Source organism: Capricornis sumatraensis, chromosome X (genome assembly GCF_032405125.1).
Source record: "Capricornis sumatraensis isolate serow.1 chromosome X, serow.2, whole genome shotgun sequence".
Taxonomy (NCBI): domain Eukaryota; kingdom Metazoa; phylum Chordata; class Mammalia; order Artiodactyla; family Bovidae; genus Capricornis; species Capricornis sumatraensis.
Window position 1 is genome coordinate 34,935,678 of NC_091092.1, and position 16,810 is coordinate 34,952,487.

The following is a 16,810-nucleotide window of genomic DNA, read 5'->3' on the forward strand; positions in this document are numbered from 1 at the left end:
AGGCTGGTAAGAGTCAGGCCTGCAGGCTGAGGGATTGTACTAAAAGATGAGACACGATTTTTCCGCATCCCACCCCCCGCCCCCCGAAAAGTTGTTTTCCCTTAATTTGTCATCTACTCATAAGTCCTCGGACAAGCACAGATAATGAAGACTTTCAATCAAGGTGAGTCTTCTCTTACCTCTTTCTCATTTAAAGATAGAAATACAAAATGAGATATGATAATGTTGAAGAAACTAGATCCGTTTTTGCAAGACACAACTGTAGTGTTTCACCTAAATATAATGCTCAGGTCTTTGGGTAAAGATGTGAAACAAGGTTCATGGTTATTTTTAAGCTATTTTCATTTTAAGCTTGCTGATTAAGTCATGCCTTTTTTTTTTTTTTTCTTTTTTAAAGCATCAAGATGTGTTTAAAAACATCTGGCTTTCTCTTCACCACTCATTCCCATCTTCTCTGGATAATCAATCCGTTTTTAAAGTACCTTATAGGTGGTGGTGGTATCTGCATTTTACAGGGGAAGAAACTGAGACTTGTAAGGTTAAGTTGAAGGGGGTGGCAGAGATATTACCTGACATGGCCAATACATAAACGTAGATCTTCTTGCCTACTAGTGTTCTCCCATCTTTTTGCCTTTCATGCCGACATGTTATTCAGAGATTTTTTTTTGTCTTAAAGTTTCTTGGTTCTCTATCACTGCCCGTGTTTTTCAAAGCCAAAAATATGGTCTGTGCTTTTAGTTTTGGAATTTAAAATAGGCAATTTTGTTTTCAAAGTAGTTATACCTTATATGAATTGAAAAAAATGTTTTATCCATCTTAAATTATAAGTGGACAGAGTGTTCAGAACCCTTAATATGATCTTTTTTGAGCACTCAGATCATCATTTGAAAAGTTATTGTTTGGTGATGCCTTAGGATTATTGAGGTATGTAGGATGATTTGCCCTCTACAGCTAATGGTTTGAGATGGCAGTATTGAAGTTTTTGAATCTTTTATAGCCAATTTTCTTGTTTCTGTATTAGCTGTCACTTCTTAATGACATCAAGTATACTTACATTCTCTACCTTCCTCCTAATATTATTTGCTGCTTCTAATCTTTTATTAAACTGGATAGATAACCAAGGCTGTTTACAGTTTGAGTGAGAAATGTCTGAGAGCCTGTTCCATATAAAGCAGTGAACTTTAGAGTATGGATTTTGTCCTATTTATTTTGGCTACAAAGCAGGGATTTGAGGTTGCCAGGTAGGTAACTTCCTGATAGATTATGTGCTTTTTCTGTTTTGTTAGTCTGTGCTTGTTTTCTAAGTATTAGCATAGAAGGGAAGATGAGAGTTGTAAGAGAGCTTTTAAGAATTTAGTAGATTTTTTTTAATTAGGAAGATTATAAAAGAAACATTACCTGTTCTTAAATTCTAGCTATCCCTTTACCTAACAACTAGCTGTCTCCCTGGTGAATGATAAACTCTTAATATTTTTTTATTCTTCACCATAACCTTCCTTTTAGTTGGCGTTTTGCTTTTTGCTTTTTACTTCTTGCTGTCACCTGGTCCCCTCATTTAAAAAAAAAAAAGCTCTACCTCTTTTATCTTCATTAGGAATGGGCCAGTCATTGTCATTGACAGCTTTCACTGTGGTTTTATACATCTCTCTTCTTGTGTAGACTCTTTGTGAAAGCACTGGTAGACTTTTCCTTTTTTTTAAGCTGTTCTGATTGTCTTCTGTTGGATACCTTCTAGGGTTGGTCAAGTCTTTATGCTGTTCCTTTTCATTTAGAGTTCTCATCATTTCTGATTGGCATCATTTACCTTTCAGTATCAGTATCAGTTCACTCACTCAGTCGTGTCCGACTCTTTACAACCCCATGAATAGCAGCACGCCTGGCTTCCATGTCCATCACCAGCTCCCGGAGTCTACGCAAACTCATGTCCATCGAGTCAGTGATGCCATCCAGCCATCTCATCCTCTGTCGTCCCCTTCTCCTCCTGCCCCCAATCCCTCCCAGCATCAGAGTCTTTTCCAGTGAGTCAACTCTTTGCATGTGGTGGCCAAAGTATTGGAGTTTCAGCTTTAGCATCAGTCCTTCCAATGAACACCCAGGACTGATCTCTTTACCTTTAGGCCACTTCAAATCTGCTGCTCCTTGCTCCCTTTTTAATTTATATTATACAGAAAGGAGAACTGCTACACATGTCACATTTCCGTGATTCAGAGATGTCATTAATTGTAAGATTCACTGTTGCTTTCTAGAACTGTTTTTTTTTATTTTTGAGAAAAGTGCATAGAGAAATGGCATTGATTTGTAAGTATCACCCTGATTTCAGAAACATTAAAATGATCATGTTAGAGTTAAGAAAATACAGTATATGAATGTGACCCAGATTAAATTCCTTCCAAAGTCTTCTTTTCCGGTTTCATAATTTTTAGTTGCAAAATCCTTTTTGCTTGTTCTCTGTGTTTCCTGTTACTTGTTTTTGCTAACGTCTTTGTCCAAATTCATCTTACCTCTCTTTCATTTGGTCTCTGGAACACAACTAACTTCTTTGCTTTTAACCTTTTCCCCTAGTTTAATCTTTAAAAATTCCTGTCTATGAAAAATTTCCACTTAGAACCATTCTTTAGAGTCTCAGTTTTAAATTGATATGTATGGTCTTCAATTTATTAATATTGAGTTCAGCTATCTTTTGAGAGTCCTTTAGTGAGCCAGACATTGCTAAATTGAGACTTGCTTCTAGGTTTTGAGAAACTCAATCTACTTGCACTTCGATCCTGGATTCTTGATTTCAAAGAATATTAACAATTAACTCTCTGCTACCCATCTGCATTTGTAGTATACTACATTCCTATTCTAATATTCCACTCCAGCGAGGCCTAATATATTTTCAGGTCTGTCTGTCATCTCCATCTCTTATGTGTAACCTAACTCTTAACATTTAAACCCAAGGTTGCAAATTCTCAGCCCTTAGGCAGAATGTGGATTATTAGACATAACTTCTTGGCCTTGGAGATGGCAATGGCAACCCACTCCATACTCTTGCCTGGAAAATCCCATGGACAGAGGAGCCTGGTAGGCTGCAGTCCATGGGTGGCTAAAGAGTCAGACACGACTGAGCGACTTCACTTTCACTTTTCACTTTTCATGCATTGGAGAAGGAAATGGCAACCTGCTCCAGTGTTCTTGCCTGGAGAATCGGGAGCCTGGTGGGTGGCCGTCTACGGGGTCGCACAGAGTCGGACACAACTAAAGCAACTTAGCAGCAGCAGCAGCTTCTTGGCCTTGCACAGTCTTTAACATTTTCAGAATAGTTACACAAAATCCAAATGTTACTTTCTGTTGAAGAACTGGAACACCTGGCAACACTGTGTTCTCATTTCTGCATGTCAGCAATCAGCTGGACCTGCCTAGGTACTTGTCCCCCTTAAATAGAATGGGTATTTTTTTGTCGTTTGCCTCAATCAGGCCCCAGTAAGTGCACTTCCATTTGTTTCCACTTTATACTAGCCCCTATAAACAATTGATCTTCTAATCCCCATTCTGAGTCTTTCTTCTTCAGTCCATACTTGGAAACTGACCTCCTAAGTGCTCAAAGATTGCTTATTTTAGGAATGTATTACCTTGAGGTGCAGTTCTAGATGCTGATAATACATGTAGAGTAGGGAGTGTTCAGTTAACTTTCTCAGTAGTTTCCCATTGCTTACAAGCGTGTGTCAGCTTGCCTAGAATCCTAGTCACTAATTCCTATGTATATATGAGTGTGTTGCATATCCCTTTCCTTAGATTTTGGTCTTGTTGAAGGCAGTTAGCTTCCATCTCTTCCTTCTAATCAGACAACCAAGTATTTTTCTTTATTACCTACTGTGTTTCAAGGGGTGTTGGTTTAGTTGCTAAGTTGTGTCTGATTCTTTGCGACCCCATGGACTGTAGCCCGCCAGGCTCCTCTGTCCATGAGATTTTCCAGGCAAAAATACTGGAGAGGGTTGCCATTTCCTTCTCCAAGAGATCCGCCTGACCCAGAGATGGAACCCTCATCTCCTGCTTGGCAGGTGGCTTCTTTGCCACTGAGCTACCTGTTTCAGGTACTCTTAACTTTACATGGAGAATTATGTGCTCAGAGTGTTAACGGTATCTTTTTGAAATTGAGGAGAAACATCACTGACTTTTTTTTTGCCCTCAATAGAAGGTTCAGTTTATTTGTAACATTGGATCAGTTCAGTTCAGTCCAGTCGCTCAGTCCTGTCCGACTCTTTGCGACCCCATGAATCGCAGCATGCCTCCCTGTCCATCACCAACTCCCGGAGTTCACTCAGACTCACGTCCGTCGAGTCAGTGATGCCATCCAGCCATCTCATCCTCTGTCGTCCCCTTCTCCTCCTGCCCCCAATCCCTCCCAGCATCAGAGTCTTTTCCAGTGAGTCAACTCTTTGCATGTGGTGGCCAAAGTATTGGAGTTTCAGCTTTAGCATCAGTCCTTCCAGTGAACACCCAGGACTGATCTCTTTACCTTTAGGCCACTTCAAATCTGCTGCTCCTTGCTCCCTTTTTAATTTATATTATACAGAAAGGAGAACTGCTACACATGTCACATTTCCGTGATTCAGAGATGTCATTAATTGTAAGATTCACTGTTGCTTTCTAGAACTGTTTTGTTTTTTTTGAGAAAAGTGCATAGAGAAATGGCATTGATTTGTAAGTATCACCCTGATTTCAGAAACATTAAAATGATCATGTTAGAGTTAAGAAAATACAGTATATGAATGTGACCCAGATTAAATTCCTTCCAAAGTCTTCTTTTCCAGTTTCATAATTTTTAGTTGCAAAATCCTTTTTGCTTGTTCTCTGTGTTTCCTGTTACTTGTTTTTGCTAACGTCTTTGTCCAAATTCATCTTACCTCTCTTTCATTTGGTCTCTGGAACACAACTAACTTCTTTGCTTTTAACCTTTTCCCCTAGTTTAATCTTTAAACATTCCTGTCTATGAAAAATTTCCACTTAGAACCATTCTTTAGAGTCTCAGTTTTAAATTGATATGTATGGTCTTCAATTTATTAATATTGAGTTCAGCTATCTTTTGAGAGTCCTTTAGTGAGCCAGACATTGCTAAATTGAGACTTGCTTCTAGGTTTTGAGAAACTCAATCTACTTGCACTTCGATCCTGGATTCTTGATTTCAAAGAATATTAACAATTAACTCTCTGCTACCCATCTGCATTTGTAGTATACTACATTCCTATTCTAATATTCCACTCCAGCGAGGCCTAATATATTTTCAGGTCTGTCTGTCATCTCCATCTCTTATGTGTAACCTAACTCTTAACATTTAAACCCAAGGTTGCAAATTCTCAGCCCTTAGGCAGAATGTGGATTATTAGACATAACTTCTTGGCCTTGGAGATGGCAATGGCAACCCACTCCATACTCTTGCCTGGAAAATCCCATGGACAGAGGAGCCTGGTAGGCTGCAGTCCATGGGTGGCTAAAGAGTCAGACACGACTGAGCGACTTCACTTTCACTTTTCACTTTTCATGCATTGGAGAAGGAAATGGCAACCTGCTCCAGTGTTCTTGCCTGGAGAATCGGGAGCCTGGTGGGTGGCCGTCTACGGGGTCGCACAGAGTCGGACACAACTAAAGCAACTTAGCAGCAGCAGCAGCTTCTTGGCCTTGCACAGTCTTTAACATTTTCAGAATAGTTACACAAAATCCAAATGTTACTTTCTGTTGAAGAACTGGAACACCTGGCAACACTGTGTTCTCATTTCTGCATGTCAGCAATCAGCTGGACCTGCCTAGGTACTTGTCCCCCTTAAATAGAATGGGTATTTTTTTGTCGTTTGCCTCAATCAGGCCCCAGTAAGTGCACTTCCATTTGTTTCCACTTTATACTAGCCCCTATAAACAATTGATCTTCTAATCCCCATTCTGAGTCTTTCTTCTTCAGTCCATACTTGGAAACTGACCTCCTAAGTGCTCAAAGATTGCTTATTTTAGGAATGTATTACCTTGAGGTGCAGTTCTAGATGCTGATAATACATGTAGAGTAGGGAGTGTTCAGTTAACTTTCTCAGTAGTTTCCCATTGCTTACAAGCGTGTGTCAGCTTGCCTAGAATCCTAGTCACTAATTCCTATGTATATATGAGTGTGTTGCATATCCCTTTCCTTAGATTTTGGTCTTGTTGAAGGCAGTTAGCTTCCATCTCTTCCTTCTAATCAGACAACCAAGTATTTTTCTTTATTACCTACTGTGTTTCAAGGGGTGTTGGTTTAGTTGCTAAGTTGTGTCTGATTCTTTGCGACCCCATGGACTGTAGCCCGCCAGGCTCCTCTGTCCATGAGATTTTCCAGGCAAAAATACTGGAGAGGGTTGCCATTTCCTTCTCCAAGAGATCCGCCTGACCCAGAGATGGAACCCTCATCTCCTGCTTGGCAGGTGGCTTCTTTGCCACTGAGCTACCTGTTTCAGGTACTCTTAACTTTACATGGAGAATTATGTGCTCAGAGTGTTAACGGTATCTTTTTGAAATTGAGGAGAAACATCACTGACTTTTTTTTTGCCCTCAATAGAAGGTTCAGTTTATTTGTAACATTGGATCAGTTCAGTTCAGTCCAGTCGCTCAGTCCTGTCCGACTCTTTGCGACCCCATGAATCGCAGCATGCCTCCCTGTCCATCACCAACTCCCGGAGTTCACTCAGACTCACGTCCGTCGAGTCAGTGATGCCATCCAGCCATCTCATCCTCTGTCGTCCCCTTCTCCTCCTGCCCCCAATCCCTCCCAGCATCAGAGTCTTTTCCAGTGAGTCAACTCTTTGCATGTGGTGGCCAAAGTATTGGAGTTTCAGCTTTAGCATCAGTCCTTCCAGTGAACACCCAGGACTGATCTCTTTACCTTTAGGCCACTTCAAATCTGCTGCTCCTTGCTCCCTTTTTAATTTATATTATACAGAAAGGAGAACTGCTACACATGTCACATTTCCGTGATTCAGAGATGTCATTAATTGTAAGATTCACTGTTGCTTTCTAGAACTGTTTTGTTTTTTTTGAGAAAAGTGCATAGAGAAATGGCATTGATTTGTAAGTATCACCCTGATTTCAGAAACATTAAAATGATCATGTTAGAGTTAAGAAAATACAGTATATGAATGTGACCCAGATTAAATTCCTTCCAAAGTCTTCTTTTCCGGTTTCATAATTTTTAGTTGCAAAATCCTTTTTGCTTGTTCTCTGTGTTTCCTGTTACTTGTTTTTGCTAACGTCTTTGTCCAAATTCATCTTACCTCTCTTTCATTTGGTCTCTGGAACACAACTAACTTCTTTGCTTTTAACCTTTTCCCCTAGTTTAATCTTTAAACATTCCTGTCTATGAAAAATTTCCACTTAGAACCATTCTTTAGAGTCTCAGTTTTAAATTGATATGTATGGTCTTCAATTTATTAATATTGAGTTCAGCTATCTTTTGAGAGTCCTTTAGTGAGCCAGACATTGCTAAATTGAGACTTGCTTCTAGGTTTTGAGAAACTCAATCTACTTGCACTTCGATCCTGGATTCTTGATTTCAAAGAATATTAACAATTAACTCTCTGCTACCCATCTGCATTTGTAGTATACTACATTCCTATTCTAATATTCCACTCCAGCGAGGCCTAATATATTTTCAGGTCTGTCTGTCATCTCCATCTCTTATGTGTAACCTAACTCTTAACATTTAAACCCAAGGTTGCAAATTCTCAGCCCTTAGGCAGAATGTGGATTATTAGACATAACTTCTTGGCCTTGGAGATGGCAATGGCAACCCACTCCATACTCTTGCCTGGAAAATCCCATGGACAGAGGAGCCTGGTAGGCTGCAGTCCATGGGTGGCTAAAGAGTCAGACACGACTGAGCGACTTCACTTTCACTTTTCACTTTTCATGCATTGGAGAAGGAAATGGCAACCTGCTCCAGTGTTCTTGCCTGGAGAATCGGGAGCCTGGTGGGTGGCCGTCTACGGGGTCGCACAGAGTCGGACACAACTAAAGCAACTTAGCAGCAGCAGCAGCTTCTTGGCCTTGCACAGTCTTTAACATTTTCAGAATAGTTACACAAAATCCAAATGTTACTTTCTGTTGAAGAACTGGAACACCTGGCAACACTGTGTTCTCATTTCTGCATGTCAGCAATCAGCTGGACCTGCCTAGGTACTTGTCCCCCTTAAATAGAATGGGTATTTTTTTGTCGTTTGCCTCAATCAGGCCCCAGTAAGTGCACTTCCATTTGTTTCCACTTTATACTAGCCCCTATAAACAATTGATCTTCTAATCCCCATTCTGAGTCTTTCTTCTTCAGTCCATACTTGGAAACTGACCTCCTAAGTGCTCAAAGATTGCTTATTTTAGGAATGTATTACCTTGAGGTGCAGTTCTAGATGCTGATAATACATGTAGAGTAGGGAGTGTTCAGTTAACTTTCTCAGTAGTTTCCCATTGCTTACAAGCGTGTGTCAGCTTGCCTAGAATCCTAGTCACTAATTCCTATGTATATATGAGTGTGTTGCATATCCCTTTCCTTAGATTTTGGTCTTGTTGAAGGCAGTTAGCTTCCATCTCTTCCTTCTAATCAGACAACCAAGTATTTTTCTTTATTACCTACTGTGTTTCAAGGGGTGTTGGTTTAGTTGCTAAGTTGTGTCTGATTCTTTGCGACCCCATGGACTGTAGCCCGCCAGGCTCCTCTGTCCATGAGATTTTCCAGGCAAAAATACTGGAGAGGGTTGCCATTTCCTTCTCCAAGAGATCCGCCTGACCCAGAGATGGAACCCTCATCTCCTGCTTGGCAGGTGGCTTCTTTGCCACTGAGCTACCTGTTTCAGGTACTCTTAACTTTACATGGAGAATTATGTGCTCAGAGTGTTAACGGTATCTTTTTGAAATTGAGGAGAAACATCACTGACTTTTTTTTTGCCCTCAATAGAAGGTTCAGTTTATTTGTAACATTGGATCAGTTCAGTTCAGTCCAGTCGCTCAGTCCTGTCCGACTCTTTGCGACCCCATGAATCGCAGCATGCCTCCCTGTCCATCACCAACTCCCGGAGTTCACTCAGACTCACGTCCGTCGAGTCAGTGATGCCATCCAGCCATCTCATCCTCTGTCGTCCCCTTCTCCTCCTGCCCCCAATCCCTCCCAGCATCAGAGTCTTTTCCAGTGAGTCAACTCTTTGCATGTGGTGGCCAAAGTATTGGAGTTTCAGCTTTAGCATCAGTCCTTCCAGTGAACACCCAGGACTGATCTCTTTACCTTTAGGCCACTTCAAATCTGCTGCTCCTTGCTCCCTTTTTAATTTATATTATACAGAAAGGAGAACTGCTACACATGTCACATTTCCGTGATTCAGAGATGTCATTAATTGTAAGATTCACTGTTGCTTTCTAGAACTGTTTTGTTTTTTTTGAGAAAAGTGCATAGAGAAATGGCATTGATTTGTAAGTATCACCCTGATTTCAGAAACATTAAAATGATCATGTTAGAGTTAAGAAAATACAGTATATGAATGTGACCCAGATTAAATTCCTTCCAAAGTCTTCTTTTCCGGTTTCATAATTTTTAGTTGCAAAATCCTTTTTGCTTGTTCTCTGTGTTTCCTGTTACTTGTTTTTGCTAACGTCTTTGTCCAAATTCATCTTACCTCTCTTTCATTTGGTCTCTGGAACACAACTAACTTCTTTGCTTTTAACCTTTTCCCCTAGTTTAATCTTTAAACATTCCTGTCTATGAAAAATTTCCACTTAGAACCATTCTTTAGAGTCTCAGTTTTAAATTGATATGTATGGTCTTCAATTTATTAATATTGAGTTCAGCTATCTTTTGAGAGTCCTTTAGTGAGCCAGACATTGCTAAATTGAGACTTGCTTCTAGGTTTTGAGAAACTCAATCTACTTGCACTTCGATCCTGGATTCTTGATTTCAAAGAATATTAACAATTAACTCTCTGCTACCCATCTGCATTTGTAGTATACTACATTCCTATTCTAATATTCCACTCCAGCGAGGCCTAATATATTTTCAGGTCTGTCTGTCATCTCCATCTCTTATGTGTAACCTAACTCTTAACATTTAAACCCAAGGTTGCAAATTCTCAGCCCTTAGGCAGAATGTGGATTATTAGACATAACTTCTTGGCCTTGGAGATGGCAATGGCAACCCACTCCATACTCTTGCCTGGAAAATCCCATGGACAGAGGAGCCTGGTAGGCTGCAGTCCATGGGTGGCTAAAGAGTCAGACACGACTGAGCGACTTCACTTTCACTTTTCACTTTTCATGCATTGGAGAAGGAAATGGCAACCTGCTCCAGTGTTCTTGCCTGGAGAATCGGGAGCCTGGTGGGTGGCCGTCTACGGGGTCGCACAGAGTCGGACACAACTAAAGCAACTTAGCAGCAGCAGCAGCTTCTTGGCCTTGCACAGTCTTTAACATTTTCAGAATAGTTACACAAAATCCAAATGTTACTTTCTGTTGAAGAACTGGAACACCTGGCAACACTGTGTTCTCATTTCTGCATGTCAGCAATCAGCTGGACCTGCCTAGGTACTTGTCCCCCTTAAATAGAATGGGTATTTTTTTGTCGTTTGCCTCAATCAGGCCCCAGTAAGTGCACTTCCATTTGTTTCCACTTTATACTAGCCCCTATAAACAATTGATCTTCTAATCCCCATTCTGAGTCTTTCTTCTTCAGTCCATACTTGGAAACTGACCTCCTAAGTGCTCAAAGATTGCTTATTTTAGGAATGTATTACCTTGAGGTGCAGTTCTAGATGCTGATAATACATGTAGAGTAGGGAGTGTTCAGTTAACTTTCTCAGTAGTTTCCCATTGCTTACAAGCGTGTGTCAGCTTGCCTAGAATCCTAGTCACTAATTCCTATGTATATATGAGTGTGTTGCATATCCCTTTCCTTAGATTTTGGTCTTGTTGAAGGCAGTTAGCTTCCATCTCTTCCTTCTAATCAGACAACCAAGTATTTTTCTTTATTACCTACTGTGTTTCAAGGGGTGTTGGTTTAGTTGCTAAGTTGTGTCTGATTCTTTGCGACCCCATGGACTGTAGCCCGCCAGGCTCCTCTGTCCATGAGATTTTCCAGGCAAAAATACTGGAGAGGGTTGCCATTTCCTTCTCCAAGAGATCCGCCTGACCCAGAGATGGAACCCTCATCTCCTGCTTGGCAGGTGGCTTCTTTGCCACTGAGCTACCTGTTTCAGGTACTCTTAACTTTACATGGAGAATTATGTGCTCAGAGTGTTAACGGTATCTTTTTGAAATTGAGGAGAAACATCACTGACTTTTTTTTTGCCCTCAATAGAAGGTTCAGTTTATTTGTAACATTGGATCAGTTCAGTTCAGTCCAGTCGCTCAGTCCTGTCCGACTCTTTGCGACCCCATGAATCGCAGCATGCCTCCCTGTCCATCACCAACTCCCGGAGTTCACTCAGACTCACGTCCGTCGAGTCAGTGATGCCATCCAGCCATCTCATCCTCTGTCGTCCCCTTCTCCTCCTGCCCCCAATCCCTCCCAGCATCAGAGTCTTTTCCAGTGAGTCAACTCTTTGCATGTGGTGGCCAAAGTATTGGAGTTTCAGCTTTAGCATCAGTCCTTCCAGTGAACACCCAGGACTGATCTCTTTACCTTTAGGCCACTTCAAATCTGCTGCTCCTTGCTCCCTTTTTAATTTATATTATACAGAAAGGAGAACTGCTACACATGTCACATTTCCGTGATTCAGAGATGTCATTAATTGTAAGATTCACTGTTGCTTTCTAGAACTGTTTTGTTTTTTTTGAGAAAAGTGCATAGAGAAATGGCATTGATTTGTAAGTATCACCCTGATTTCAGAAACATTAAAATGATCATGTTAGAGTTAAGAAAATACAGTATATGAATGTGACCCAGATTAAATTCCTTCCAAAGTCTTCTTTTCCGGTTTCATAATTTTTAGTTGCAAAATCCTTTTTGCTTGTTCTCTGTGTTTCCTGTTACTTGTTTTTGCTAACGTCTTTGTCCAAATTCATCTTACCTCTCTTTCATTTGGTCTCTGGAACACAACTAACTTCTTTGCTTTTAACCTTTTCCCCTAGTTTAATCTTTAAAAATTCCTGTCTATGAAAAATTTCCACTTAGAACCATTCTTTAGAGTCTCAGTTTTAAATTGATATGTATGGTCTTCAATTTATTAATATTGAGTTCAGCTATCTTTTGAGAGTCCTTTAGTGAGCCAGACATTGCTAAATTGAGACTTGCTTCTAGGTTTTGAGAAACTCAATCTACTTGCACTTCGATCCTGGATTCTTGATTTCAAAGAATATTAACAATTAACTCTCTGCTACCCATCTGCATTTGTAGTATACTACATTCCTATTCTAATATTCCACTCCAGCGAGGCCTAATATATTTTCAGGTCTGTCTGTCATCTCCATCTCTTATGTGTAACCTAACTCTTAACATTTAAACCCAAGGTTGCAAATTCTCAGCCCTTAGGCAGAATGTGGATTATTAGACATAACTTCTTGGCCTTGGAGATGGCAATGGCAACCCACTCCATACTCTTGCCTGGAAAATCCCATGGACAGAGAAGCCTGGTAGGCTGCAGTCCATGGGTGGCTAAAGAGTCAGACACGACTGAGCGACTTCACTTTCACTTTTCACTTTTCATGCATTGGAGAAGGAAATGGCAACCTGCTCCAGTGTTCTTGCCTGGAGAATCGGGAGCCTGGTGGGTGGCCGTCTACGGGGTCGCACAGAGTCGGACACAACTAAAGCAACTTAGCAGCAGCAGCAGCTTCTTGGCCTTGCACAGTCTTTAACATTTTCAGAATAGTTACACAAAATCCAAATGTTACTTTCTGTTGAAGAACTGGAACACCTGGCAACACTGTGTTCTCATTTCTGCATGTCAGCAATCAGCTGGACCTGCCTAGGTACTTGTCCCCCTTAAATAGAATGGGTATTTTTTTGTCGTTTGCCTCAATCAGGCCCCAGTAAGTGCACTTCCATTTGTTTCCACTTTATACTAGCCCCTATAAACAATTGATCTTCTAATCCCCATTCTGAGTCTTTCTTCTTCAGTCCATACTTGGAAACTGACCTCCTAAGTGCTCAAAGATTGCTTATTTTAGGAATGTATTACCTTGAGGTGCAGTTCTAGATGCTGATAATACATGTAGAGTAGGGAGTGTTCAGTTAACTTTCTCAGTAGTTTCCCATTGCTTACAAGCGTGTGTCAGCTTGCCTAGAATCCTAGTCACTAATTCCTATGTATATATGAGTGTGTTGCATATCCCTTTCCTTAGATTTTGGTCTTGTTGAAGGCAGTTAGCTTCCATCTCTTCCTTCTAATCAGACAACCAAGTATTTTTCTTTATTACCTACTGTGTTTCAAGGGGTGTTGGTTTAGTTGCTAAGTTGTGTCTGATTCTTTGCGACCCCATGGACTGTAGCCCGCCAGGCTCCTCTGTCCATGAGATTTTCCAGGCAAAAATACTGGAGAGGGTTGCCATTTCCTTCTCCAAGAGATCCGCCTGACCCAGAGATGGAACCCTCATCTCCTGCTTGGCAGGTGGCTTCTTTGCCACTGAGCTACCTGTTTCAGGTACTCTTAACTTTACATGGAGAATTATGTGCTCAGAGTGTTAACGGTATCTTTTTGAAATTGAGGAGAAACATCACTGACTTTTTTTTTGCCCTCAATAGAAGGTTCAGTTTATTTGTAACATTGGATCAGTTCAGTTCAGTCCAGTCGCTCAGTCCTGTCCGACTCTTTGCGACCCCATGAATCGCAGCATGCCTCCCTGTCCATCACCAACTCCCGGAGTTCACTCAGACTCACGTCCGTCGAGTCAGTGATGCCATCCAGCCATCTCATCCTCTGTCGTCCCCTTCTCCTCCTGCCCCCAATCCCTCCCAGCATCAGAGTCTTTTCCAGTGAGTCAACTCTTTGCATGTGGTGGCCAAAGTATTGGAGTTTCAGCTTTAGCATCAGTCCTTCCAGTGAACACCCAGGACTGATCTCTTTACCTTTAGGCCACTTCAAATCTGCTGCTCCTTGCTCCCTTTTTAATTTATATTATACAGAAAGGAGAACTGCTACACATGTCACATTTCCGTGATTCAGAGATGTCATTAATTGTAAGATTCACTGTTGCTTTCTAGAACTGTTTTGTTTTTTTTGAGAAAAGTGCATAGAGAAATGGCATTGATTTGTAAGTATCACCCTGATTTCAGAAACATTAAAATGATCATGTTAGAGTTAAGAAAATACAGTATATGAATGTGACCCAGATTAAATTCCTTCCAAAGTCTTCTTTTCCGGTTTCATAATTTTTAGTTGCAAAATCCTTTTTGCTTGTTCTCTGTGTTTCCTGTTACTTGTTTTTGCTAACGTCTTTGTCCAAATTCATCTTACCTCTCTTTCATTTGGTCTCTGGAACACAACTAACTTCTTTGCTTTTAACCTTTTCCCCTAGTTTAATCTTTAAACATTCCTGTCTATGAAAAATTTCCACTTAGAACCATTCTTTAGAGTCTCAGTTTTAAATTGATATGTATGGTCTTCAATTTATTAATATTGAGTTCAGCTATCTTTTGAGAGTCCTTTAGTGAGCCAGACATTGCTAAATTGAGACTTGCTTCTAGGTTTTGAGAAACTCAATCTACTTGCACTTCGATCCTGGATTCTTGATTTCAAAGAATATTAACAATTAACTCTCTGCTACCCATCTGCATTTGTAGTATACTACATTCCTATTCTAATATTCCACTCCAGCGAGGCCTAATATATTTTCAGGTCTGTCTGTCATCTCCATCTCTTATGTGTAACCTAACTCTTAACATTTAAACCCAAGGTTGCAAATTCTCAGCCCTTAGGCAGAATGTGGATTATTAGACATAACTTCTTGGCCTTGGAGATGGCAATGGCAACCCACTCCATACTCTTGCCTGGAAAATCCCATGGACAGAGGAGCCTGGTAGGCTGCAGTCCATGGGTGGCTAAAGAGTCAGACACGACTGAGCGACTTCACTTTCACTTTTCACTTTTCATGCATTGGAGAAGGAAATGGCAACCTGCTCCAGTGTTCTTGCCTGGAGAATCGGGAGCCTGGTGGGTGGCCGTCTACGGGGTCGCACAGAGTCGGACACAACTAAAGCAACTTAGCAGCAGCAGCAGCTTCTTGGCCTTGCACAGTCTTTAACATTTTCAGAATAGTTACACAAAATCCAAATGTTACTTTCTGTTGAAGAACTGGAACACCTGGCAACACTGTGTTCTCATTTCTGCATGTCAGCAATCAGCTGGACCTGCCTAGGTACTTGTCCCCCTTAAATAGAATGGGTATTTTTTTGTCGTTTGCCTCAATCAGGCCCCAGTAAGTGCACTTCCATTTGTTTCCACTTTATACTAGCCCCTATAAACAATTGATCTTCTAATCCCCATTCTGAGTCTTTCTTCTTCAGTCCATACTTGGAAACTGACCTCCTAAGTGCTCAAAGATTGCTTATTTTAGGAATGTATTACCTTGAGGTGCAGTTCTAGATGCTGATAATACATGTAGAGTAGGGAGTGTTCAGTTAACTTTCTCAGTAGTTTCCCATTGCTTACAAGCGTGTGTCAGCTTGCCTAGAATCCTAGTCACTAATTCCTATGTATATATGAGTGTGTTGCATATCCCTTTCCTTAGATTTTGGTCTTGTTGAAGGCAGTTAGCTTCCATCTCTTCCTTCTAATCAGACAACCAAGTATTTTTCTTTATTACCTACTGTGTTTCAAGGGGTGTTGGTTTAGTTGCTAAGTTGTGTCTGATTCTTTGCGACCCCATGGACTGTAGCCCGCCAGGCTCCTCTGTCCATGAGATTTTCCAGGCAAAAATACTGGAGAGGGTTGCCATTTCCTTCTCCAAGAGATCCGCCTGACCCAGAGATGGAACCCTCATCTCCTGCTTGGCAGGTGGCTTCTTTGCCACTGAGCTACCTGTTTCAGGTACTCTTAACTTTACATGGAGAATTATGTGCTCAGAGTGTTAACGGTATCTTTTTGAAATTGAGGAGAAACATCACTGACTTTTTTTTTGCCCTCAATAGAAGGTTCAGTTTATTTGTAACATTGGATCAGTTCAGTTCAGTCCAGTCGCTCAGTCCTGTCCGACTCTTTGCGACCCCATGAATCGCAGCATGCCTCCCTGTCCATCACCAACTCCCGGAGTTCACTCAGACTCACGTCCGTCGAGTCAGTGATGCCATCCAGCCATCTCATCCTCTGTCGTCCCCTTCTCCTCCTGCCCCCAATCCCTCCCAGCATCAGAGTCTTTTCCAGTGAGTCAACTCTTTGCATGTGGTGGCCAAAGTATTGGAGTTTCAGCTTTAGCATCAGTCCTTCCAGTGAACACCCAGGACTGATCTCTTTACCTTTAGGCCACTTCAAATCTGCTGCTCCTTGCTCCCTTTTTAATTTATATTATACAGAAAGGAGAACTGCTACACATGTCACATTTCCGTGATTCAGAGATGTCATTAATTGTAAGATTCACTGTTGCTTTCTAGAACTGTTTTGTTTTTTTTGAGAAAAGTGCATAGAGAAATGGCATTGATTTGTAAGTATCACCCTGATTTCAGAAACATTAAAATGATCATGTTAGAGTTAAGAAAATACAGTATATGAATGTGACCCAGATTAAATTCCTTCCAAAGTCTTCTTTTCCGGTTTCATAATTTTTAGTTGCAAAATCCTTTTTGCTTGTTCTCTGTGTTTCCTGTTACTTGTTTTTGCTAACGTCTTTGTCCAAATTCATCTTA

At 40.9% G+C, this 16,810-nt stretch overlaps 1 protein-coding gene across 1 annotated transcript in view; it reads left to right on the forward strand.

Annotated features, from left to right (window-relative positions):
• THOC2 (THO complex subunit 2) overlaps positions 1 to 16,810 on the forward strand; it is a 135,085-nt gene that overhangs the window by 108,885 nt on the left and 9,390 nt on the right. The window contains exon 38 of the mRNA XM_068962040.1: positions 118 to 163. Within this exon, the coding sequence (XP_068818141.1) occupies positions 118 to 145 (28 nt within the window). The 3' untranslated portion in view covers positions 146 to 163. The remainder of the gene's footprint in view (positions 1 to 117; positions 164 to 16,810) is intronic.